The sequence below is a fragment of the Hyaena hyaena genome, unplaced genomic scaffold, assembly GCF_003009895.1.
Source record: "Hyaena hyaena isolate Hyena2069 unplaced genomic scaffold, ASM300989v1 scaffold_192, whole genome shotgun sequence".
NCBI classification, from domain to species: domain Eukaryota; kingdom Metazoa; phylum Chordata; class Mammalia; order Carnivora; family Hyaenidae; genus Hyaena; species Hyaena hyaena.
In genome coordinates, this window is record NW_024080825.1 from 574,258 (window position 1) to 597,240 (window position 22,983).

Here is a 22,983-nt window from a genome sequence, read left to right on the forward strand (position 1 = left end):
ATCTCATGGTTTGTGAGATACAGGCCCACATCCAGCTCTATGCCAACAGTGCAGAGCCTGCTTGGGATTCTGTCTTTTTCTCTCTCTGCTTGTCCCCCACTCATTCCCTTTCTCTCTCTCTCTCAAAATAAATAAACAGAAAAATATGATAAAAAGCAGTATGTGACTTTGGAACTGGCTATAAATGACATTATTGGGATAATTGGTGAAACTTGGATGTGGTCTGAGGATTAGATTATCATATATTAATTCCTGATTTCGATGATGGTGTGGGGTATATGAGAGAATGCCCTTGTTTGTAGGAAATCTATAGTCAAGTACTGGGTGGTGGAGCATCAAATTGGTAACTTTCAAATAGTTTAGGAGAAGAAAGTTTTTTGTACGTACTTGAAATGTTTATGTAAGTTTGAAGTCGTTTCAAAAATAAGACTTAAAAAATAGTGAAAATTGCACTTCTTGACCCCACTCTCCTCTCCCGTTCTCTTCTCCACTACTTCTTACAAGGATTGTCTACACTACAATCCTCCCTCTCCCATTGTTTCTTGAACCACTCCAAACAGCTTTCATTTCCACTAATGCTCTTGCTAAAGTCACCAGTGACTTCCATGTTGCTGAATTGAAAAACAAAATTTTTAAGTTTATTTATTTTGAGAGAGTGTGCAGGACATGGGGAGAGAGAGAGAGAATCCTGAGCAGGCTCTGCACCATCAGTGTGGAGCCCAATGTGAGGCTCCAACTCACAAACCATGAGATCATGACCTGAGTCAGAACCAAGAGTTGGATGCTTAACTGAGCCACTCAGGCACCCCCCAAAAAACAATTTTCAATCCTCATCTTGACAGATGTGTCAGCAGGTTTTAACACTTAATAATCTTTCTTGAAACATTTTCTTTTTTTTATTTTTAATGTTTAAAAAATTTTTTTTAATGTTTTATTTATGTCTGAGAGAGAGTCAGCGTGAGCAGGGGAGGGTCAGAGAAAGAGGGAGATACGGAATCTGAAACAGGCGCCGGGCTCTGTGCTGACAGCTAGCTCAGCTCAGGGCTCAAACCTATGAACTGTGAGATCATGACCTGAGCCAAAGTCAGACACTTAACCGACTGAGCCACCCAGGCGCCCCTATTTTTGAGAGAGAGTGAGACAGAGAGCATGAGGGGGAGAGGGTCGGAGAGAGAGGGAGACACAGAATGCAAAGCAGGCTTCAGGCTCTTAGCTATCAGCACAGAGCCCAACGTGGGGCTTGAATTCATGAACTGTGAGATCATGACCTGAGCTGAAGTTGGACACTTAACCGACTGAGCCACCCAGGCTCCCCTTGAAACATTTTCTTTACTTGTATTCCAGGACCCCACATTCTCTTGGTAATATCTTTTCAGCCTCCTGTGTGATCTCTCCTCATTTCCTCTGACCTCTAAAGGAATGAAATATCCCAGGATTTAGGACTCAGACCTTTCTTCTTCTTATTCCCTTGTTGATCTCATCCAGTCCCCTGGCTTTAAATAACATCCATATGTTGATGACTTACTAATTTATATCTCTAGCCCAGGCTTCTTTTCTAAACTCTGGATTTGTATAACCAACTGCTTACTCCACATTTTCCATTGGATGTTGTCCAATAGACATCTCAAATTTAACATGGCCAACACTTAACTCCTGATCTTCCCTCCCTGAAGTCTGCTCTTTTTACCCTCCCCCTTATTGGTTAATGACAATGTCTTCCTACCAATTGCTCCAAAAACCTTGGAGTTACCCTTGGCTCTTCTCCTTTCTTCACAATAATTAGCAGATTTTATTGTCTACAGTGCCCCCACCCTGGAACAGGTAACCACCATCTGCCATTGGAGTTACCTAAGAGGCCCCCTTACTGGTTGGCTTCCATACTTGCCCTCTATAGTTTATTCTTTATCACTGTCTAATGGCTCCCCATTTCACTCTCAGTAAAAGTCCAAGTACCTAACATTGGGCTACAAGACTCTCTACATGATCACTTACTCTGACCAACTTGGCTAAGAATAGAAAGTTTGCCAATACTGAATGATGTAGAAGATAGTCTCACCTATACATTGTTAGTGAAATGCAATTTGTTAATATCTCTAAAAAATTTAAATTAAGCATATGCTATCACCTAACAAATCCATTTGTGAGAATTTATTTTATGAAAATACACGTGGCCAAAGACACAGATGCAATGTTCACGGCAGCATTGTTTGTCAAGGGCACACAAATTTACAAGGCACTTCCATACAATGGAAGACCACGCATGGTAATAGAGATTCATGGGCTTTGGAAAGATCTCCAAGATATATTACTAAGTGCTAAAAGAAGCAGATCAGAGGCAGAGAAGGACAAATATCATATGTGTGCACGTATAGGAGGATTAGGAGGAACTTGACGGAGGAACAAGGGGGAGAAGAAGGGGGGAAATGGTGGGGGAAAGGGAGAGAGGCAAACCATGAGAGACTCTTGAATGCTGACAAAAACTGAGGACTGATGGATGTGGGGGGGAGGGGGGTATGGGCATGGAGGAGGACACTTGTGGGGATGAGCACTGAGTGTTATGTGGAAACTAATTTGACAATAAACTATTTGTAAAAAAAAAAAAAAAGAAGCAGATCAGTCACAATACAATAATCTCATTGTCTAATAAAAGGTCAACATAAACACATTATATAAGAGAGTATGTGCATGCATTTAAAATATGATTTGCGGGGCGCCTGGGTAGTTCAGTTGGTTAAGCATCCAACTTCAGCTCAGGTCATGATTTCTCGGGGTGTGAGTTCAAGCCCTACAAGGGGCTCTGCGTACTAATACTGTGGAGACTGCCTGGGATTCTCTCTTTCCTCTCCAGCTTGTACTCATACCCCCTTTCTTTCTCTCTCCAAATAAATAAATAAACATTAAAAAAGAAAAGCCACACAAACATTATTTGAAAAGATTACCAGTCAACCTGTGTTCTGTCTGGGGAGTGAGGTTGGGAATGGAGTATGAAAGAGATGTTTCTTCCTTGTATAACATTCTATTCAACTTCAATTCCTTAAAAAAAAAAAAAAAAGAAAAGAAAAAACTATGAACTTGCACTTTTATGATTTGTATGTCTTTAATAAATATAAACAAAGATTTAAACAAAAATTTTTAATGTTTATTTTTGAGAGAGACAGAGCGGGGGAGGGGGAGGGAGAGAGGGAGACACAGAATTCAAAGCAGGCTCTAACTCACAAACCATGAGATCATGACCCGAGCTGAAGTCAGATACCCTCTATAGTTTATTCTTTAACACTCTGAGTGATAAACCCAGGCGCCCCTATAAAAAAGATTTTTAAAAGGTCATAGAAATGCTCACCTGTATTTTACTTCAAATGCACATGTCTTAAACATTCTATGTTTGATTTAACTCACATAGGATTACAGAATGGGTGTGTATATCTAGAGTTTGCCACAGAGCGTGACTGTTTCTTTTTTAAAACTTTTTTTTAATGAAGAAAACAAAACATACTATTTGTAGAAAATCTAGCAATGGAAACTCTTGGCAACCCAGAGAAAACCTGTTAACATTTTAGGGCATTTCCTGTAAAAGGCAGGGTGCCCAGAGAGGTGGAACCTGAAACCTTATCAGTCTTTTGCTGATGCCCTGATGCCATTTGGGGGGATAAGGGGGGCATGGCAGTTTTGGCTTCCTCTGTTTGGGAAATTCAGCAGAGAGGGTCACACACAATGGTGAGGCAAACATTCACCCATTGTTCATGGAGAAAACAGTGAGGTCACCTTGCTCCTGCAAGCAGATGTTGCAAACCAAGATACGAAGTGTTCCCCCATAGTGAAGATCAAGTCATCTTTTAGCCAAACCCTTTCTTGAAGTACAAGGAGAAACTGGTTCCCCAGGAGTGCCTTTCACTCACTTGCATGTCCCCTTCCACAGATTTACTTCAGATGGACTATTCAGTCTCTATGGAGGGCACACACGGTTTTGTGGGCTATGAGACGGCTCGTCGGGGCCTAGCACTCCTTAGCAGGACGCTGTGGTGGCAATGGGGGATTTAGGGATGAGGGCTACTCACCTTGGCACGGTTAGTAGGACAGGGCTGGCTCCACGGAACCAGGTGTGGCTGATTTGCTCGGCCCACGCTGCCCCCGGGGCCACAGTGACACCTGGCATTTGCAAACACTGCAGAACAGAGCCTGGCTGCTCACGGACCAGACCCTGGGGACAGAAACGTGGATGGACCGCTTGGTGTCAGCTTGCAAGAGGTGGAGTCCAGAGTCAAACCCGCTATGCCAAACTCTTTCCCAGAAAGGAAACAGGATAAATATCCTGCAGGCAAACAATTCTGTTCTAACAAGGAAATGAGGTCATACATCAGGTTCGAATGGAGGAGCTTGACAACCCCAGAAATGTAAAGTTAGAAGGAGGTACACTTTTATAAGTCCTCCTGGCAAAAGGCAGATTAACAGCATGGCGATATCATACTTAAGCCCATAGAAGCAGAAGGGACAGTGGGATAGGACCTGGAAGAAGAAGATGGAGGAAAATGGGTGTCTGACATTTAAAGAAAACCAAGATATCTGACTTGACCCTTCTAGAAGTCTTGTTAACTTCTTCAACATCAACCAAGGAAAACAGGAGGGAGAGAGGCCAGACTGAGGGAAGCACAGGAAGAACAGAAAGCTAAGGACAGAGGTGGTCTGGCCCAACCTCCCAATCTTCTATAGATAAGGAAAACCAAAGCCCAGAGAAAGGATGGAAGTTTCCCACAAAACTAGACTCCATGGCTAAGACTCTTGACTTCCAGTCTAGTGCTCTTAAGCCCTTCCCATTTGGACTGATCCATAGGCCAAAAAGGGAGGAGATTTAAGTCCTGCCAGAAGAAACGAAGGCTTCACACTCAGAAGGGAACCACTCCCATCAGGCTTCATCACTTCTCAGCCTTGGAAAAACCACTGAACATTTCAGAGCCTTGGCATCTTCCTCTCTGAAATGAGGTTTTGGGGTAGGGGGGTGTGAGCGGGGTGGTTAGGGATCAGGGGGCTGGTGGCATGGTAGGTGCTTAGTGTAATGGAGGGGGGTTCCTCTACCACTCTCTGGAGCAATCAGGGGCTGGAGATCCAGGTGCAAGGAGCTAGTATAAAGGGAGGCCCTGACGCCCTCCCCACCTCACTCTTCCTTGGGCTGGCCAGAGCACAGGAAGGCAGCCAGTGGTATAACAGAGTGGTGAATAGGCCCAGCTCTACTCCCTGCCAGACACCCCTGACCTCAGGTCTGCAAGCCTGTGGTGCAGACCATGTGTTCACTACAGAGCCCCCACCCCCAAGATGGACTGTTCCCAATCCCAGTCACAAGGCCCGAGGTGCCAAGTGTGCGTGCTGCCCAGGTAGTCTTCAAACTGTATCTCGTGGGGAGAGGGGAAGTGTAGGCTAGGTCAGGTGGGCACTCTAGACAAGTCACCCCACATCTTGCAACCTAGGCAGGAAGGAGGCACTCCTGGGCCCAACTTGGCTGGCCAATGTGTGATGGTCTGGTTGCCACGTGGCTCACCCTCAGGTAAGGCCCAGCTCTGTGTTCAACAGGAAACCTAAGGGCTAGAGGGCCACAGCCACCCCGTGGCCTTTTCATGCCCTGTGGAGAGTACAAAATAACTCCTAGAAGCCTACACCCTTCCAAACAGCCTCATACCCGGCTTCTCCTTTCTATATTTAGAATTTCAGAGCGAGGGGAACCTGTGGTTGAGATCTGAGGTAGAAATAGGGGCAAGAAGATTGGGGGGAGGGAGCCCACTGTCTGAGGAGAGATAAGGTGGCAGCAGTTGGAGAACCAGCTGTGCTTCAATTTCTGGCAACAGGAGGCTGTAGACAACTCCAACACTTCAGCTCCTGGAGCTCAGTTTGCATGTCTTATCCCACCCAGTATGTACAGGAGTTTGAGTGCATGCCCACAGCCATCCTCCCTTCAGGCTGCCCAGCCTTTCGCCCTACCCAAGGAATCCCTGACCCCAGGGACCACTCTAGACCTGGTGCGGGGGTTGGGGAGGGGGCTGCCTCACAGGAGCACCTGAGGGAAAGTCTAGGTCCCTGGGGTCCTTCATCCTGCTGCCCAGGCAGCCTCCAGCCATCTGTCCATCGCCGAGTCCTCCCACAGAGAAAGCAGAGTCCAGGGCAGGGAGAGGCCTCCACATTTTATTAGGAATAGGGCCGAAGCAGAGGCTGGAAGCAGAGCAGCCGAGTTCTTAATGACAGATAAATTAACCGCAGTGCAGGGATGGGGGATGGGGGCCGGGCCAGGCGCTTTAATATAAAAAAACAACCAAAAGACAGACAAACGGACCCCAGAGACATGGGGTGGGGGAGGGCAGCACCATCCAGACAGCAGGGAGGACCAGGGCAGACAGAGAGAGAAGGCAACTTGACCCTTCGCCCCCAAACTCCACCAGCAACGGGGACTCTGGGCTGGCCCCGCGGGGCTCCAGGGCTGGGAGCAGCCAGGTTGGGCAGAGATGGCACAGCTGGCGGGCAGGAAGCCCAGCACCACAAGACGGCTTGGCCTGAAGTGAAGGGGGAGCTGGGGGCTGGGACACAGAGCCCTTGAACCTCCAGTCCCTCAGAGGAAGAGCCTTACTCAAGATGAAAGAAGGGAACAAGGGTGGGGTCTCTCCCTGAGCTGAGAGCGGTCATCTCCTCCACAGCAGCAGTGGGCAGTGGGGGGTGTCAGGGACCCCTTCATCTTCTTATCCATCTGCCTCCTTGGTCCCTGCAGGGAGGGGCCCCACTGGCCCTGAGGGATGGGGCACCAGGAGAGCTGGTCCAGTCAGTGGTCTCCAACTCCAGAGAGGGACCGTAGCCCGGTGCAGCCCCTCAGCCCTGACTCCCACAGGAGGAGAGCGAGTCGTAGAGGGAGTCGCTGAGAGACTCTGAGGTCTCCAGCCCTGGGGGGCCCCCACTGGCCACTCTCCCTTCCTCGCCCATGTCCGATGTGCTGGGCGTGCGGCTACCTCCAAATGCTGGGCCCTGTGGTGTAGGGGCTGGACGGCTGGGCTCCAGGTTCTGCTTCCGGTCCATGGGCAGAGCCTGGGAAAGGAAGGGAAGCTCAGGAAGCTCCTCTCACCTCCTGGCCCAGCCCGAGAGGTGCTGGGCTCTGCCCCCTGATGGGGTGCTGCAGGGCACCACGGTGGGACACACTTGAGAGGAAGCAGGTTAGAGGTACCACTGAGCTTGGTCTTGCCAAGGTTCTGGGGAGAGAAACTCTTTCTCCAAGAAGGGTGTGAGAAGGGGCAAGGGGGTGGGCTGCCCAGAGGGGCATCCAAGGGGGCTGACCCTTCATCCACTTCCAAGACAGGACTGTACCTCATTGCAGGGACTGGTCTCCCCATGTCCTCCCTCCTGCCCTCCAGGCCCGTCCAGTTTCCCTTTTGGCCATGCTTACCATGGGGGTCCTGGGCAGCCCCTCCAGTTGTCGGGATGGGCATAGGAAAGGGTCAGTGGAGCTGCTGGCTGCCCTTGCGTTGGGGAAGGTCCAGTTCTTAGCCAGCTGGACAGGAGGTGGAGGGCCTGGGTCCTCACAGGGATCTGCATGGTAACAAGGGGAAAGTGGATGGTGGCAGGTAAAGCTCCAGGGATGGCCCACCCTTCTGCCCAGACACTCACCGTCAGGACAGGCCTGATGGCCCCGGTGGCCCGGAGCAGCAGTGAGCAGAGCGGGAAAGGCTGGCATGCTAGGGTGCCGCCCGCTCACCAGCAGTTCCTCTATGCCCGGCACCTCACGCTCCAGCGTGTGGGCACGGCGGGGGACTTTGGTAAGGGGCGGGGGCCGAGCTGGGGGCACTCCAGGTGGGGGGTCCAGCCGCGGTGGCTTTGTCTTGGGAAGATTCTTGCTGGGGGTCCCATTGCTGCCATGGTCTGGGGGTGGAAAGGTCCCAATGCCACTGTCCAGGGTTCGAGTCAAGGAGCCACAGGCTGGGGAGGGGAGGGTAAGTCAAGGATGTGAGACTGGGGGTTCAGCCCCTCTGCCTTCTTCTGGCTTCCTGCCTCAGCCTAGGCTCCCCAACTGGTCAGGGACCCTCCTGGCCCAACAGGCCGCTGTCCCTGCCAGTCCCTCCCCCACCTCCCCTATACTTGGAGAAATATGTGTGTGTGTGTGGGGGGGCAGGCCAGGTACCCCCAAGGGCAGGGAGGGGTTTGGATCTGTCCAGCTCCAGTGCCTATCTGGTGCTTGGCGCCACGAAGGCACTCCAGGCCTGGCATCTGCTACAGGACAGGAGCAAAGTGGGCAGGCCCCCCATCCTGCTGACCTGTGAAGTGTGAGGTGGGCACTGGCTCAGCCAGGCTGTCCTCTGAGGGCATCTCTTCCCGCCTTCCTGGCTCGCTGCTTGGCTGTGTGGGGTACAGGAGACCTCAGAGCCCATTCCTCCCACTCCCAGCATTCCCCAAGCTCAAGACCCCTGGAGTATGGGTCTGCGTGTCTGCAGTCCACCAGCACGCAGCGACCACGGGCACACCCAGCAGCTTCCAGGCCCCAGGGACAGGGAACCCTCTGGGCCCAATACCCAGCCCCTCTCCCAAGGACCTACCTTTCCAGGAGGTTTTCCGCAGCCCTGAAGAGGCCCCACCAGGCCATTTCGGGGCCCACAGGCTGGCCATGGGTTCTTGGGGTCAGAGGACACTGGCTGGAAATCACCATACTCCGGTTTCGGCTCCCGCCAGTTCTTGGGGGGCAGCTCCTTGCCATCCACCCTATAGGCAGCAGTACAGACGGAGGTAAAGGGAGGACTGGGTCTACCCAGACATGCTGACCTCACTCCCTCCAAAAGTGCCGGGCCTAGTGAAATACCCACTGATCCCTGCCCCTGGGATTGGGGACATATGCCTGATGGTTGCCCCCATCAACTCCTCTTGAGGCTGGGAACAGGCAGAGACCCTAGGGAAAACCTCAGAGAAACAGCAGGGGCAGGGGACATGGGGCAAGTTCCCCAAAGCTACACAGGGCCGAGCCTAGAGACCTCTAGATGCTGTCTGTTAGTAGACGGCAGACTGCTCACTTCCTGGTCCACACACAACACATCCTGCCTGCCCCAGCTGAGCTTGAGCATACTTGCTGTTCAAATGGCACCCCACCTGGTGCCCAACCCTATGGACATTCTGCCTCATTTGGCCCGGATGGAGAAATCCCAAGATGGGGCAGCCCCTTCTCTGTCTCTCAACAGCTCCTGCTGCTGTCTGTGGCAGGTGCCAATGGGCAAGATGGGATGGGGACCCTCCTTGTTCTACAGGATAGAAAATCCCAGAGTAAGACCTTTACCAGCCCATAGTTAGGAACTAGCAGTCCCTTAAATACTGCATGCAGGCAGCGCTGGAGACAATCTAGGTAGATGTGGACTGTTAAGTCATCTTAAATGGGCCTGGCATGTCCCACATCAGATAGTCAGAGAGGCGGGCAGTGGGGGCACAAACCCCAGGCTTTGATTCAAGACCCAATCTTTCCTCTGGGCCAGACCATCAACTCTCAGACACTTTGGTGGCATTTTACTTGAACTCCTACCCATTTTGCTCTTGCAAAAAGCAGCCGCAGCCCCAGGTGTGCCCATGGAAAAGTGCCCCCAGACACTGAGCACGTACTGCCTGGTCCCAGGCTCTCACCTGTTGAGCAGCTGCTGCATGAAGGTGTCTGCACCCTGGTACATGCCAGCCAGCTGGCCCTGCACCTGCCCCAGCCCTGTACTGGGTCCTGGCGCTGGTCCTCCGGCCCGGGGCCGGGCCCTGCTGCTCAGGTAGGCCTTCTCCTCCTCCAGTGCCCGGCGCAGGTCTTCTGCCTTAGCCATCAACTTGGAGATGTTGAGACTCTCTGCCTCCAGCTTCCGGGCTTCCATTTTGACTTCCTTCCGGAGTGGGGAGCCCCCACTGGCCCCCTCCTTGCTCTTGGTGGTCTCTGTGCGGCGGTTCAGCGCTGGCAGCTTGCTCTTCTTAAGGCCAAACCAGCTGGCGATGCTGCTGGTGTTGCGGTGCTTGGCCTCAGTGCCTGGCGCCCGCTCCTGGCCCTGGAGCCGCAGCACATTCTCCTCGATGCCCTTCATCACCTTCTCCTCGATGGCAGAGTGTGGGGCCCGCCCCTCAGGGCCTTGGCTTGGGTCGGCAGGGCTGGGTGCGGGGGATGTAGGCTGGACGGTAGTGCTGCCACACTCTGCCCAAGGTGGGCCCTTGCCCTTGTCAGGCTTGGGGGGCTCCTTGGTAGTTGGTGGGACCACAGGTCGGGGTACCACCTTGGTGGGTGACTTGGAGGGCAGCTTTGTAGGGCTGCCATGGGGGCTCTTATTGGGCTTGCCAAGGCTGGGGGCTGAGGTGGGCACTTTGGCAGGGGCACGGGGTACCTGGGGGCACAGGGCCCCTGCCAGCCGGCTCTTGGCCAGCTCCACTTTGGTGAGGCAGCTCCTTGGTGAGACAGGCTCCAGGTCCACCCGGGCCCCCATGGAGTGGGAGGAGTAGACTCGGGCCCCGGAGTCCCCCAGAGGCCCAGGTTCTTGCTGCTTCAGGCTGCTTGTGCCTAAGGCCACTGCCCCCCGCAAGACCCCCTTGGCTTCTGGCCCCTCTGGAGGCCTGGGGGTGGGGGGTGCCATGTCTCCAGTGCTCTCTCCTGACCTCCCTGCACCCCGGGCCTTCTCGGTGCCAGGCCTGGCTGGTACTCCGTTTTTCTCTGGCCCCTCGGGGCCAGTCTTCAGTTTCCCCAGGGCTGCCAGTCTGTCCCGCAGAGGTGTATAGCCAGCATCCCCAGGTCGCCGCCCTGCCCCCTGGCTGGGCTTCTTGGATGAGCTGCCTGGGGTCCTGCGGCCAGGATGGGGAGACTCCGAGCCTGCTTTGTCCAAACTCTTTTCCTGGGCACTCCCGTAGGAGCAGGATTCTGGGAGGCCAGGGCTGGGAGGAGCTCCAGGACTTCTGAGGACCTCAGGGGCCCGTGGCACCTCCAGAGTTAACTGTGGGTAAGCAGGTACCTGCAGTGGGGAGGGAGGGGGCTCTGGGGAAGGCCCCCTAAAGGTGCTCCGGGAAAGGTCCAGGATGTTCTCATAGCAGGGAGATACCACAGGTCCCGGGGACAGCGTGGTGGACAAAGCTGGCTGGGGAGGTCTCAGCTGTGCAGAGTCCATGGCCACGGGGCAGGGGGAAGGACTGGTAGGCAGGCCCTGTGCCCCCTCTGGGGACAGCTCTCCTCCACCCAGACCCCTGCGGGCCAGCAATGGGGAGGGGCTGCCGTCTGAGCCGCTGTTTCGACAGGGAATTCGGGAGTTCCGGGGAAGCTGGGGGCTGAGCTGGGGGCCTCCTGGGCTAGGGACCTTCTCTGAGGCTGGAGGCAGCTTTAGGAACTTGAGACCTCTGGCTGGAGAGGGCAGAAGGGGTCCCTGGGCTTCTCCAGGAGAAGGGGGGCCAATTTGGAGCTTGCTTTTCACCTGAGATGAGGAGTAGGGGTGGCCAGGCCGAGAGCCCAGGGGGGCATCACCTGCACCCACAAACATGCTGAGGAAGGGGAGGGGCCCCTGGCCCTCTGAGGTAGCACCAAAGCCCGGCCTGTGGGCCTCTGGGGTACCCCCACCCCAAACTGACTTGGGGAGGCCTTTGGACTTGGACAGCTGTGGGGGCCCCTGGTCTGGGGAAGATGGCTGCCCAGGACCTGGTTGTTCTCCACTGAGTGGGCCTGCAGCCCCAGCCAAGAAGGCCTGTAGGTAAGACTCTGTGTCCTCAAGGAGCTGGCCCAGGTTCAGCTGTTTGTGGGCTAGGGCCCCAAGCAGGGTGTCAGGGCTGGGTGCCTCGTTGGGGTCACCGGCCTCATCAGAGGAGGAGGAGGAACTACTGCCTGGGGCACAGGGAGGCCCAGAGCCAGTGCCTTGGGCCTGGGAGGAGACCCTACTAGGGCCCCAGGGCCGCCCAGCACCCTCTTCCTCCCCTGGGCCCCCCAGGAGGCGCTCCCAGTGTAGCAGGCCTCCCAGGCTACCAGGGCCTAGTAGCAAGTAGGGGGCCCAGGATGAGGGTTCAGGCTGGGGTGGGCCACACAGCTCGCCGTTGATGGGCTCTGGGGAGCCGGGACCCTCGCTGGGAGGCCGCCAGGGGGTGGCAGGTGAGCAAAGAAGCAAGGGGTCAGTCTCTTCCAGGGCTCTCAGCACCTCCAGGATCTGGGCTTTCTTTCGAAGGAAAGGGGACAGAGCATCCAGCGCTGGGGGCGGGGCGGCTGGGGGTCCTGGGCCTCCTGGCCGTAGCTGCTGCTCCCAACACGCCTTCGGGGAGAAATGGCATGATGAGGAGGCCGTGTACAGGCCCAGGACCTGAGCTGGGAGTAACTGACTATGTCAGGGACAGAGCTGGCCTGGTTTTGTCTGAGTCCCAAAAGGAATTACTAGCTTCTCAGATAGGACAGCTCGGTTTCTTCGAGAGTCACGGAGCCCTGATTACCCCACCTCCCTTCCTGGTGATACCCCCCCCGCCACCACTTCCCACCGCTGCTTGGATCAGCAGGGCTGACACCCCTACAACCCTGATTATCTAGGCTTGCCCCAAGGGAGGGAAGCCTATTTTTTAGGCTCCAGAAAGAACACAGAGACTAAAGAAGGGGATGTGTTGGGGCCAAGTCATAAGTCAGTAACTACAGGCAAGCCCAGGCCTTCTCAGGGCAGACAGCTGACCTGATCCCTGTGGAGAAGGGAACTGGGATAACTACTGCAAGCCCTCCCCTGTTTCTGCCCGGCTCCGTCTTGGACACAGTCCACCTGGTGTCATGGTTAACTAGATGGGCTCTGGAGCCAGACCATGTAGGTTCAAGTCCCAGATCTGCTGGTTAACTAGTCATATGAACTTCAGCAAGTTTCTTAACCTCTAAGCTTCACTATATCATCTGTAAAAGGGGATGGTCACTATGATCAACCTTATAAAATAAATGAAACCAGGGATGCAAAAGAATAAATACAGAACAGTTCTAGACCTGAATAAATAAGTATGTATAAAATTGTATATCAAGGGGCACCTGGGTGACTCAGTCGATTAAGTGTCTGGCTTCCGCTTAGGTCATGATCTCGGGGCTCACAAGTTCGAGCCCTGCATCGGGCTCTGTGCGGACAGCTCAAAGCCTGGAGCCTGCCAAAGATTCTGTGTCTCCCTTTTTCTCTGTCCCTCCCCCACTCATGCTCTGTTTCTATCTCAAAAATGAGTAAGCATTAAAAGAATTATAAATGTATGCCAAAAATTATTTTAGAAAAAGATAAATGACATCCACGTGTTCAGCACAGTGCCTGGCATTGAGCAAGCAAGCGCTCAGGAAATGTTAACTACAGGTCTTACTAACACCTAACTAACTTTGCTTGCCAGGCTAGTGACTGGCAGTGGGATTTTGTTCTTGGTATAAGGCTGACTGCTGAGGGCTCCTATCTGTGCCCCAGGAAGCAGCCCTCCCGCTGAGACTCCTTAGGAAGCAGCAAAGCCCCAGGCCATTGTGCCCAGCCCCCCTACCTCTCTCTGCCCAGCACAGTGCCCCAGAGGCAGCGAGGTGGTCGGTCCCTCGACAGAGCTCAGGGTGGGAGAGGCTGGCGGCTCTGATGGAGGCTGGAGTGGGGTAAGTGGGATCTGTAGGGAGAGGCAGAGTTAGCACAGGGCCTTATCTATCCCAGGTCTCTACCCTCCTCATGATGTCAGGACTTCCCATCCAGGGCAGAAAAACATTCCTCCATGTCTGCTCCTTCAGGGACATCTCTTGGCCTACAGTGTGGCTTTCACCACTGTCCCTACTACTTGGTCATAGGAGCCTTGGGAGATGATGCACTGACAGAATGAAGTGAGCCGAGGTGGCAGGGAGATGGGACCACTCCGCGGCTGTGGAGAAACCACAGGCAGTGGCAGTGGCAATGGCAGAGGGCAGTGGCAGGCCTAACCTGCATGCCCATGGTGGCCCCAGGACCGCTCTGCTTTTCTCTAGGACCTCCTCCCTGCTTACAGAGAGGGCCAGCCTCAAAGCCCCTTCCTGTTCTGACTGCCTGTGACCCTAGCATCACAGGGATGGCTGAAACTAATGGAAAGGCATTTGTCACTCGGTCCTAGAAAAGAGCTGGCAGGAGTTATCATCTCAGCCGCCGCTAACTGATCTCTGAGGATGACAAAAGTACTATTTCATCACAGGTCACTTCTCTCTCAGTCCCTGAAAATGTCACTTCCATCCCCTAGGAATCTCCACTAGACATGAGTCGGCTTTAAACTCCTGCTTCTGCGGCGTCTCTGCTTTCCCTCTGGCTGGCCGGCCACGGCCCAGTCCTCACTGCTCTGGCCCAGAGGCTGCCTAGCCTTTGTCTCCCTGACCCGGTCTGGGGCCTTTACAAATCTCTTACACACAAGGCAGGCTAAAGTATTCTCTTCTTTTTCATTTAAAGCATCTTTGTGCTCAAAGCCTCCTATTCCGGCTCACTGTCTTAGAAGACAAGTCTGGACTCCTCTGCAGGCATTGCCACCTCTGTTTCTCTCTCACTGCTCCTTCGTACGGCCTCTGTTCCAGCCCCGCTGAACAGCCTGCTGCTGCTGAGGCTTCCCTACTCTTCCTTCCACAGGGTATCCCTTCTCCCAACCCCAATTCTACTTTTTAAATCTCCCATCCAGCAAGGCCCGGGTCCAAGGTCACCTCCTTGTGGCCCCCACTCTGCTGGCCTGTCTCCCCTCGGGGCTCCCGGACAGTACCATCACTCTCTGCTCTGTACTATGGCTGTCTGTAGACCTGCCTTAGCCTGAAGCAGTGCCAGCCTGCAGGGTTCATGTGCTCTGCACAAGCCACAGCCCTGTCCAGTTCCATACATGTGCTGGCAAAGGAGCTGCTCACAGCGAGAGGGTAATTAGCATCTGTTCAATGGAGCTTTCATCCTAGCAAAGCACAACTTGAGAGCAGCATTAATAATGAAAAACAGCTGCTAATTATTGGCTACTGCTATGGGCCAAGTGCTATATGTTATCTTAGATCATCCTCACAACAACCTGCGATGTAGGTATCTCGAACCTCATTTATAAGACAAAAACTGGGGTTCATAAGGTTAAATAATTTGCCTAGGGTCACATAACTAAGAATTAGCTAAGTCAGGGACCTGATCCAAGTGTTTCTGAGGCCAAGGTTCGTGCTCTTTCCATCATGTCATGTTACCTCTGGGGAAGATAGGTCTATTGCCCCAAACCCCGACAGGTCCCAGATTTCATTTAAGGAATCGGTGACTTGAGGATGATGTATACCTCTGTTACCACTGGTCACTGGGAAAGGTGTGGGCAGGGTGAGTTTGGCCAGTGTGGTTAGGCCCCTGGGGATTCCAGGGTAGACTCTGGAGCAGGGACAGAGGCCCCAAAAAGACCATAGTGATGAAAAGCCTCTGCCAGGGACCAGGCTTCTCAGTGAGTCGTGGGGGCATCCTGCTCAGGGTGTGGGGGGCAGAGCTCCCTGGTGTGCATCAGATTCACACAGAAGGTGCTTCTCTTCTCGTCAAGGGTGGGGGTGGGCTCGAGGTGTGCTGGCTGACCTCAGACCTGATGCTCACATCGGGTCCCTGGAGCTGCTCCTGATCCTCCCAGCCCCAGGTCCCACCCTGGCCTTGGGGCTACTGACAGACCGACCCCAAGTGGCCTCTTAACTGAGTTCAGGATTCCTCCCTAGTAAGTAGCCTTCTGCTTTTCCCGGGGAAGCCAGGTGCCAGGGACTAGCGTTTGAGGACATGCCTGTGTGTCAGTGGGCGAGCATGCGCAACTAGGCGTCCGCACAGAATGACCAGGCTGAAGCGCCTTGCCTGACCTCGCTGTGACACCAAGCACGGGGTGCCTTACACCCAGCCCCGCCCCTGCCCCTGGCCAAGAAGCAGCAATGTAGTGGCCAAAGGGGCCCCCTGGGAGCTTGAAATCACTGCATTTTCAGTCTCCACCCATCTCCCCACATAGGGCAGGAGCAAGCAAGAACCTTCTCTGTCAACAAGAAGGGATGCCATCCAGTTGGGCGAGGAGCACTTGGGAGGTGGGAGAAAGCCAAGCATGAGGGACTCAGGGAGTCTCCCCATGGCTCCATCTAAGGCTCAATATCTATCAGGCCAGAGGGGCCTTTCCCAGCAGGCCACAACCCCCAGAACGGAGGGGAACGGCTGGCGGCCTGCTTCTTCAGGTGCTGGGAGAAAAGAAGGTGATGAAGATATAGGGCTGGGAGAGGCAGGAAGCTGCATGGGGTAAGAGGAGGGAAGGAGAGTTGCTTGTGCCCACCTGGGGGAGGGAGCCTGTCGTCAGCTGGAGTTTCTGCTGAAACAGGGCGCTCAGCATCTGGTTCTGCCGTTCCAGGTCAAACACTCTCTTCTTCAGCTTGATGCACTCCTCCCGTAGATCCTGTGGCCCCAGGAGGCCAGGGGAGGATGGGGGGGGGGGCGCGAGTGGTATGAGCTCAGTCTCCTTCATCAGAGTGGCAGCACTCCTGCTGGCATGTCCTGCCTCTGCGGCCCCCTTCGAGGGGGAGCTGAGCCTACCTATGTCTGCAGCTGCCATATTTTCTGGGGATGGTACAATCCCCAAAGTTTATCACTCCTGGTGGGAGGTAAATCCTATTCCCTTTGGCATCCTTCCCATCCCTGGAGCCAACCCCCTGCCTCTTAGAAACCACACATCAAAGAAAGGCCCATATAAGGCAGAGGAAGACCTGGGTGTCAGAGTGGCTCAGAAGTCAAGAAATTCCCACAGTACTTGAGTAAATATTTAGGTGACACCTTATGCTCACAATATTAACACTGCTATCAGGGCCATCACAATCTGGACGAACCAGCTCGGGCCAGGATAAGGGAAAGATTCAAGCCCAAATCAAAGTTACCATAGCTCAGAGACCTAGCCTTACCTAGCCCTCCTCTGCCTCCAGGTAGAACAGTATGGACCTGTCTGAGGTGGGGAGAGGGGGCTTTGTTGGAGGGTCAATAGGCCATTTCCACCAAGCTCTCTTCTCTAGCCCCTATCGGAGTAGGCTCAGGGGTCCCCAGGAAGGGCTTCCCCAGCTGGACCCAGGGTCTCTCCCCAGGGCATCTGGGCTCAGGGGTAAGAATGTCTCCCGTGGCTGCTTACCTTCTGGTTCAGCAGTGCCTGTACCACGTGGTTGGCAACCTGGGGATAGAAAGCCCAATGCAGAGCCATCAGTACATGAACCTCTGCCTGGAGCATTGACAACTCATGCTCCCCCCGCCTCCCAATATCCCCCAGCATCAGTCCCCATGGCGACACCACAGACCTCATCTAGACACCGCTCATAGGTCTCCCGCTGGTTTTCATTGGCCTGGGCAAGTGCCGAGTTCTCTGCCTACAAGAGGAAGAAAGAGGGCAAAAAGGGGCTACGGGATCATTCGTCTGCCAGGGCAAATTCCTTTTGGGGGAAGGAGAGGCATGGAGTCAACTAGTGACACCCCTACCCCAGCTCTTGGCTCTGGCTGGATTCAGAGATAAACCAAAGACATCGGGAAGGCAGAGCTAAGATGGCTGGGTTTCTGTGAGCCCCAACCTCAGTCAGTGAGGTTGGAGGGGTCGGGGAGATACAGTGGCCAGGAAGACCTAAGCTGGGAGGTGTCAAAAGTAATACTTGGGGAAAAAAAAAAAAAAAAGTAATACTTGGGGCGCCTTGGTGGCTCAGTCTGTTGAGTGTCCTACTCCTGACTTTGACTCAGGTCATGAACTCATGGTTTGTGAGTTCGAGCCCCAAGTCAGGTTTTGCACTTATAGCATGGAGGCTGTTTGGAATTCTCTCCCCTCAACCCCCAACCTCTCTCCTGCTTGTGTGCTGTCTCTTTCTCTCTGTGAAAATAAATGCACTTAAAAAAAAAGTAATCCTTATTTCCCTGGGGAGGGGGCAGAAGAGGCTGGAGGGGGGAGCACAGGTTCTTAAGAATATGGCAAAGAGGGGTGCCAGGGTGGCCCAGTCAGTTGAGCATCTGACTTCAGTTTGTGAGCTGGAGTCTCACATTGGGCTCGCTGCTGTCAGCAAAGGGCCCGCTTCCCATCTTCTGTTCCCCTCTCTGTCTGCCCCTTCCCCCACCTCAAAAATAAATAAACATTAAAAAAGTAAAAGAATTGGCAAAAAGCCTAGCATAGGGATCCATATCCTTGTCGCTCAACTCCTGAGCCCCGGGTCCTCTAAACACTTTTTCCTGTGGGCTCTGTGACCATGACTTTCCTAGATCAGAACGGGCATAAAAGTGGGGAAGAGAGGGGTACAGAAGGGAGACATCTGGGGGTTGGGACAGGCCCACCCCTGTGCATGCCTCCTGTCCCAAGCTGGCCCCCAGGTTGGAGTGTTCAGAGCAAAAAAAGGGCTTCTCAGAGGAGCTCTGCTCCAGGCCGGCACAGCGGGCTGAGAGGAAGGACCACCACATCCCAAGAGCCCACCCAAGCCCCCCAGGGCCCTGGCCAGCACCACCGCCCCCAGGCCGCCCGGTGCCCCACCTCCAGCTCCCGCAGCCGGTGCAGGAGCTCCTGGCAGGTGCCCGGCTCTGTTCCACCGTCACCACCCTCTCCCGGCCTCGGCTTTCCAGGACTCGTGGCTGGCTGCTCCATGGCCTCCGACATCGGGCCCTGGGAACGAGTGAGAGCAGCCCTGAAGGAGACAGGGAGGAGGTGAGTGGAGGAGGGGGACAAAGACCAAACCTGTCAGTATTCCTGAGGTTTAGTGCGACTGACGTGCCATGGATATTGTAACAACTCAGGGTCTGACTAAGGCTCTTCTGGTCACAGGACAGATGCACAGACACACTCTTCTCATTTTAAGAACGGAGACCATTGTTTTATAAACCCCTGCAACTGTGCTCATCCTACCGTAGGTCACACAGATGCTGGCCAATGGCCAAGAGAGCGGAATTCTCCACTGAGATGGGCCTCGAAGTGGCACACTGTATCTTCTTGGGCACAGGGGGGAAGATGACCTGCTGCTCCCTGCTCCCCATGAGGCCCACTGTGCATGGCTCCCCATACCTCCTTGCTATCCGCTGGGCCAGTTCCTTCCTACTCATGCTTCAGGGACCCCACTCCAAGGCTGGGTCATGCACGGTTCTGTAACTGCCTCCCTGAGACGGTCAACCCTGCAGGGCAGGGGCTCTGCATTTACTTTACAGCCCAGACCCCCACTTTTGGGTGTGAAAGCTGGCATGTAAGAGACAGACTGATGACTAAACAGATGAGTTTGTCACTGCCTGAACACAATACAGCCAGGGTTCTGTCCTGTATCGTGTTATGTGCCTCCCGCTGCCCTCCTCCCCCAACCCCTCCAGCTACTACCATGGTTACTGGCTTTAGCTGACGAATCTTCATCTGCCCTTTGAGTTTCAATTTCTCTGCTAGAGGAAAGTACTCATTTCTTTCTTTTGCACCAATATTGTAGAAATTTCCAGTAGATGGGACACCCTTCCTAACATAAAAGCGTGGAAACCCCCAGTCCACCAAGGACTACTCGCCTCTTTGGCCCCCTGCAGAGCTCAGCTTAACACTTTCAGACCAAAGAAGAGAGGAGTCCTCTAGCAGCTCACCAACCAGGCATCTGAACAGTCCCTCCTCTGTCCTCTGCAGTAGGGCACAGGGGATGCCTCTCCTGCCCCCCACCCTCCTCCTCCAGTCCCCTCAGCAGCATGCATGGGTTCAAAGCCCCTCACCTGTCTCTGCCTCCTCACCCAGGCTGGCACAGTCACTCTAGAAGCCAGAATGGTCACCTCGCCTATTGAGAAAGAGGGAGACGATGTTAGCCATGCAATCCACAAGCATTTCTTGGGCTTCCCCTGTGTACCAGGCACTGGGCCATAGGGGTGAACAAGCCAGAGAGAGCTCTGCCTTTATGAAGCTTCCATTCCACTGGGGAGGCACATAATATACAGATAAACCAATGAACATACATCAGATGTGACACTGAAGCAGAGACCTCAGTGAAGTCTAGATGGAACCCTGGAATGGGAAAAGCATTCCAGGCAGAGAAAAGAGTCAGTGCAAAGGTCCCCAGCTTTCAGCCAGAAATCACTCATATAAGAAATAGGAGTAGGGTCGCCTGGGTGGCTCAGTCAGTTAAGCGTCTGACTTCAGCTCAGGTCATGATCTCGCAGTCCGTCAGTTTGAGCCCCGCGTTGGACTCTGTGCTGAAAGCTCAGAGCCTGGAGCCTGCTTTGGATTCTGTTTCTCCTTCTCTCTCTGCCCCTCCCCTGCTTGCACTCTGTCTTTCTCTCTTTCAAAAATAAAATAAAACATTAAAAAAGAAATAGGAGTGAACAGCAACACATGATGCTTTATGGCCTTTCCACAATACCAATCATCTTCTTTAATCCTCATAACTGCAAAAGGAATTAAATGTTATTAGCAACACCTATATTTGAGCTAAGGAAACTGAAGAACAGGAAGTTGTGCTCACATACACTGAGTGCACCCTGTGGCTGAGCAGTGTGTTGGCGCTCTCTCATGCACTACTGCACCTGATTCTCTTAACTTTGGGGGGGCGGGGGGTACGGTACCAGCCTGGGTGAGGAAGCAGTACTGGAAGCAAAGGATGCTGCCCAAGACATACGCTGGCTCTCAAAGGACACTGGACAGACTGGACAGGCCTCCATCTCCTCCTTCCTCTGAGCCTCTCTATACACACACAAGTTGTACGGTAAGCTCCTTATATTCTGTAAGCTCCATATAGTCCCAGGGCTCTTGGAGCTTTGCACATGTACAGATCTGGGTTAGAATCTTGACTCTACAAAATCTGTTTCCTCACCTATAAAATGGGCATAAGAATACTTAGCCCACATGGTTGTTAGAGGATGAAATGAGATCATCCTCATTTCATGTATACAGAGTATCTTGCATGAACTCAGTGCAAAAAATGGAGGATTTTCACTGTAACATCCTGACAGAGACATGATGCAAAGTCCTACCTTGGAGGCGGCTGCTATCGTCTGCTCACCTGTAAGGGACTCTGAGTCCCAGGCTCCTCCCTGTGGCGTCTGGGCAGTAGGGGCACCCACAGATCTGAGAGTGTTGCCCCACCCACGCTGCACTCAGGGGCCTCCTCCTCCCCACCCTAGAGGGAGAAAGGGGCAATTGCAAAAGGACAGAACCGTTTCTTTGCAAGTGAGAGACAGTGTGTGCCCACGTTTGTGCGACAGTGGGAAGGGGGCTTCTGGAAACTGCAGGAAAAGGAAAAACTTGTAATACTTATTTTTAAACATGCCACAACAATCTAAAGTCCTTTGTTATTTTAACATCATAAAAAATGTATCGAGTAGAACTTCATTTGCTCATGACATTATCGTGTTTGATATTTTTAGAAATGGACAAGCTTGGAAAAAAATGAAAAAAATTCAAGAAATATCCTCCCCTTCCCACATACATAAATAGGGGTTAAAACCAAAAAAGGCCTCAGGTTACCTCCACCATTCAAATTCCACCCTACTCTCCCAGCACAGCTCAGATCCTGCGAATCAGAGGCTCCCACTGTCCCCACGATTCCCTTGCCTTCCTTCACCCCCTATTTCTTCCCTGGGAATAGTGGGGTTGGGGTTGCGGAAGCAGTGCTGGGGGATGGGAGAGACAAAGTTGGGAGGGTGAAGGAAAAGAGTGGGGGTGGACAGGGCAGCGTCCAGGGGCCAGAAAGGGCGAGAGATAAAGCTGAGAAAAGCCCAAGGCTTTGTGTTCCCAACACAACAGCAAAAACCAAACTCAGGGTGAAGATGGTTTAGGAGAATATCTTTTCCTAAAAAAACAAAAAAACAAAACAAAAAAAAAATAAAAATGCATTCATGAGGTCCAGATCATGGGGACTGGTGGTGGATTATGTATGTACTTTTATGTGTGTTGAGGAGGGTGGGGACCCAACATACCCCACAGGGCTGACTGCTGCCACTCTCTCAATCTGAGCCTCTGTGAACCCCAGGGCAGGGGGCCCTGAGTCCCACCATGACCTCGGGGAGACCCTCCAAGTGAGGGTCCAAAAGCAAACGGCTCCATCATGCGTGTCTGTGTCTGGATCCCCAGCTGGGCTTAGGAGAGGCTCCGGAAATGAAGGCAGACCGTGACTCAACCTCACTTTGAGGAGAAGTTTTCTGCCCTCAGTCGAGGTGGTCTGGCCAACTCAGGACCAGAGGCCTTCTCTTCATCTGCAGGGCCACAAGCAGAGGGCAGGAAGCTGTCAGCCCAGATTGCCGAAGAGTCACGGCGAAGAGGTCTGAGCTTAAACTTGGCACCAGGAGCAGTGCATGCTTGTGAGTAGGACCCCAGTTTGAGTTCAAGATTCCTGTGGTGAAAAGGAGACTTCCTGCACTCTCCTCTGGAGACTACTACCACCTCCAGCTCCCAATCCGAGCCTAATTAGCGATCTGGCCCTTCAGAGTCTAGGTTTTCAGCTTAAGTCTCACGGGAAGAAAACCAACCCAGATTTTTCCCCAGTGTGGCTCTCCCTGCCGGGTGTTGGTGGGGAACCCTCTCCCAGGAGCTGCACCCCCACTCCCTTCCCGTCTTCCCTCAGGCCCCAGAACTCCTACTCACAGCTTCTGTGTTCAGCTCTACCCCGGGCCTGGAAAACACCCAATCTGGGTGCTTCAGGGTGGCCCTGGTTTCAAACATTCCTCCGGTGGTCCCACGACACGCCCGGATGTTGGATGCTGGGTCTGGAACACATGATGCCGGCCATGCTGGGTAGAGATGGAGCTGCAGGAGGTGGGAGCTCCAGCTTGAACTGGAGACTTCTCCCGCCAGAACTGCCAATGGGCAGCTCCGCCCCCCACAAAAGCCTGATTCAGAGGGAGGTGACCTCAGTGCCGCTGAGGGGAGGGAGGAAGACCAGAGCAGGGGCAGTACACAGCAGCCAGGGACAGGGAGGGGGAGCAGCTGCTCAAGGGGCTCTGGGTAACCTGGGGACACAGCTGGTTCAGCCCAATCGCTGAGCAAATCTGAGTGACAAGATCTCTTCAGCCTAGTCAGTCATAGGGCCCCAGAAGAGAGGTGACTGTCCCGGTCTTTCAATCAGCCAGATCAAAG

The 22,983-nt window shown here is 53.6% G+C and overlaps 1 protein-coding gene across 3 annotated transcripts in view; it reads right to left on the bottom strand.

The window, feature by feature from the left end:
* Positions 1 to 6,147: 6,147 nt before the first annotated feature.
* Positions 6,148 to 22,983, bottom strand: part of NCKAP5L (NCK associated protein 5 like) — a 32,078-nt gene continuing 15,242 nt past the window's right edge. The window contains exons 1-13 of one of the 3 annotated variants that reach the window (XM_039241436.1): positions 22,492 to 22,588; positions 19,632 to 19,693; positions 18,433 to 18,583; positions 17,228 to 17,296; positions 17,065 to 17,103; positions 16,225 to 16,344; positions 13,468 to 13,581; positions 9,622 to 12,242; positions 8,556 to 8,718; positions 8,277 to 8,358; positions 7,633 to 7,941; positions 7,412 to 7,554; positions 6,148 to 7,056 (exon numbers count right to left, since the gene is read on the bottom strand). In XM_039241436.1, the coding sequence (XP_039097367.1) occupies positions 6,844 to 7,056; positions 7,412 to 7,554; positions 7,633 to 7,941; positions 8,277 to 8,358; positions 8,556 to 8,718; positions 9,622 to 12,242; positions 13,468 to 13,581; positions 16,225 to 16,344; positions 17,065 to 17,103; positions 17,228 to 17,296; positions 18,433 to 18,555 (3,996 nt within the window). In that variant the 5' untranslated portion in view covers positions 18,556 to 18,583; positions 19,632 to 19,693; positions 22,492 to 22,588 and the 3' untranslated portion in view covers positions 6,148 to 6,843. Of the gene's footprint in view, positions 7,057 to 7,411; positions 7,555 to 7,632; positions 7,942 to 8,276; positions 8,359 to 8,555; positions 8,719 to 9,621; positions 12,243 to 13,467; positions 13,582 to 16,224; positions 16,345 to 17,064; positions 17,104 to 17,227; positions 17,297 to 18,432; positions 18,584 to 19,631; positions 19,694 to 22,491; positions 22,589 to 22,983 lie in introns of those variants that run through there. The other 2 variants (XM_039241435.1, XM_039241437.1) reach the window with 2 other exon arrangements.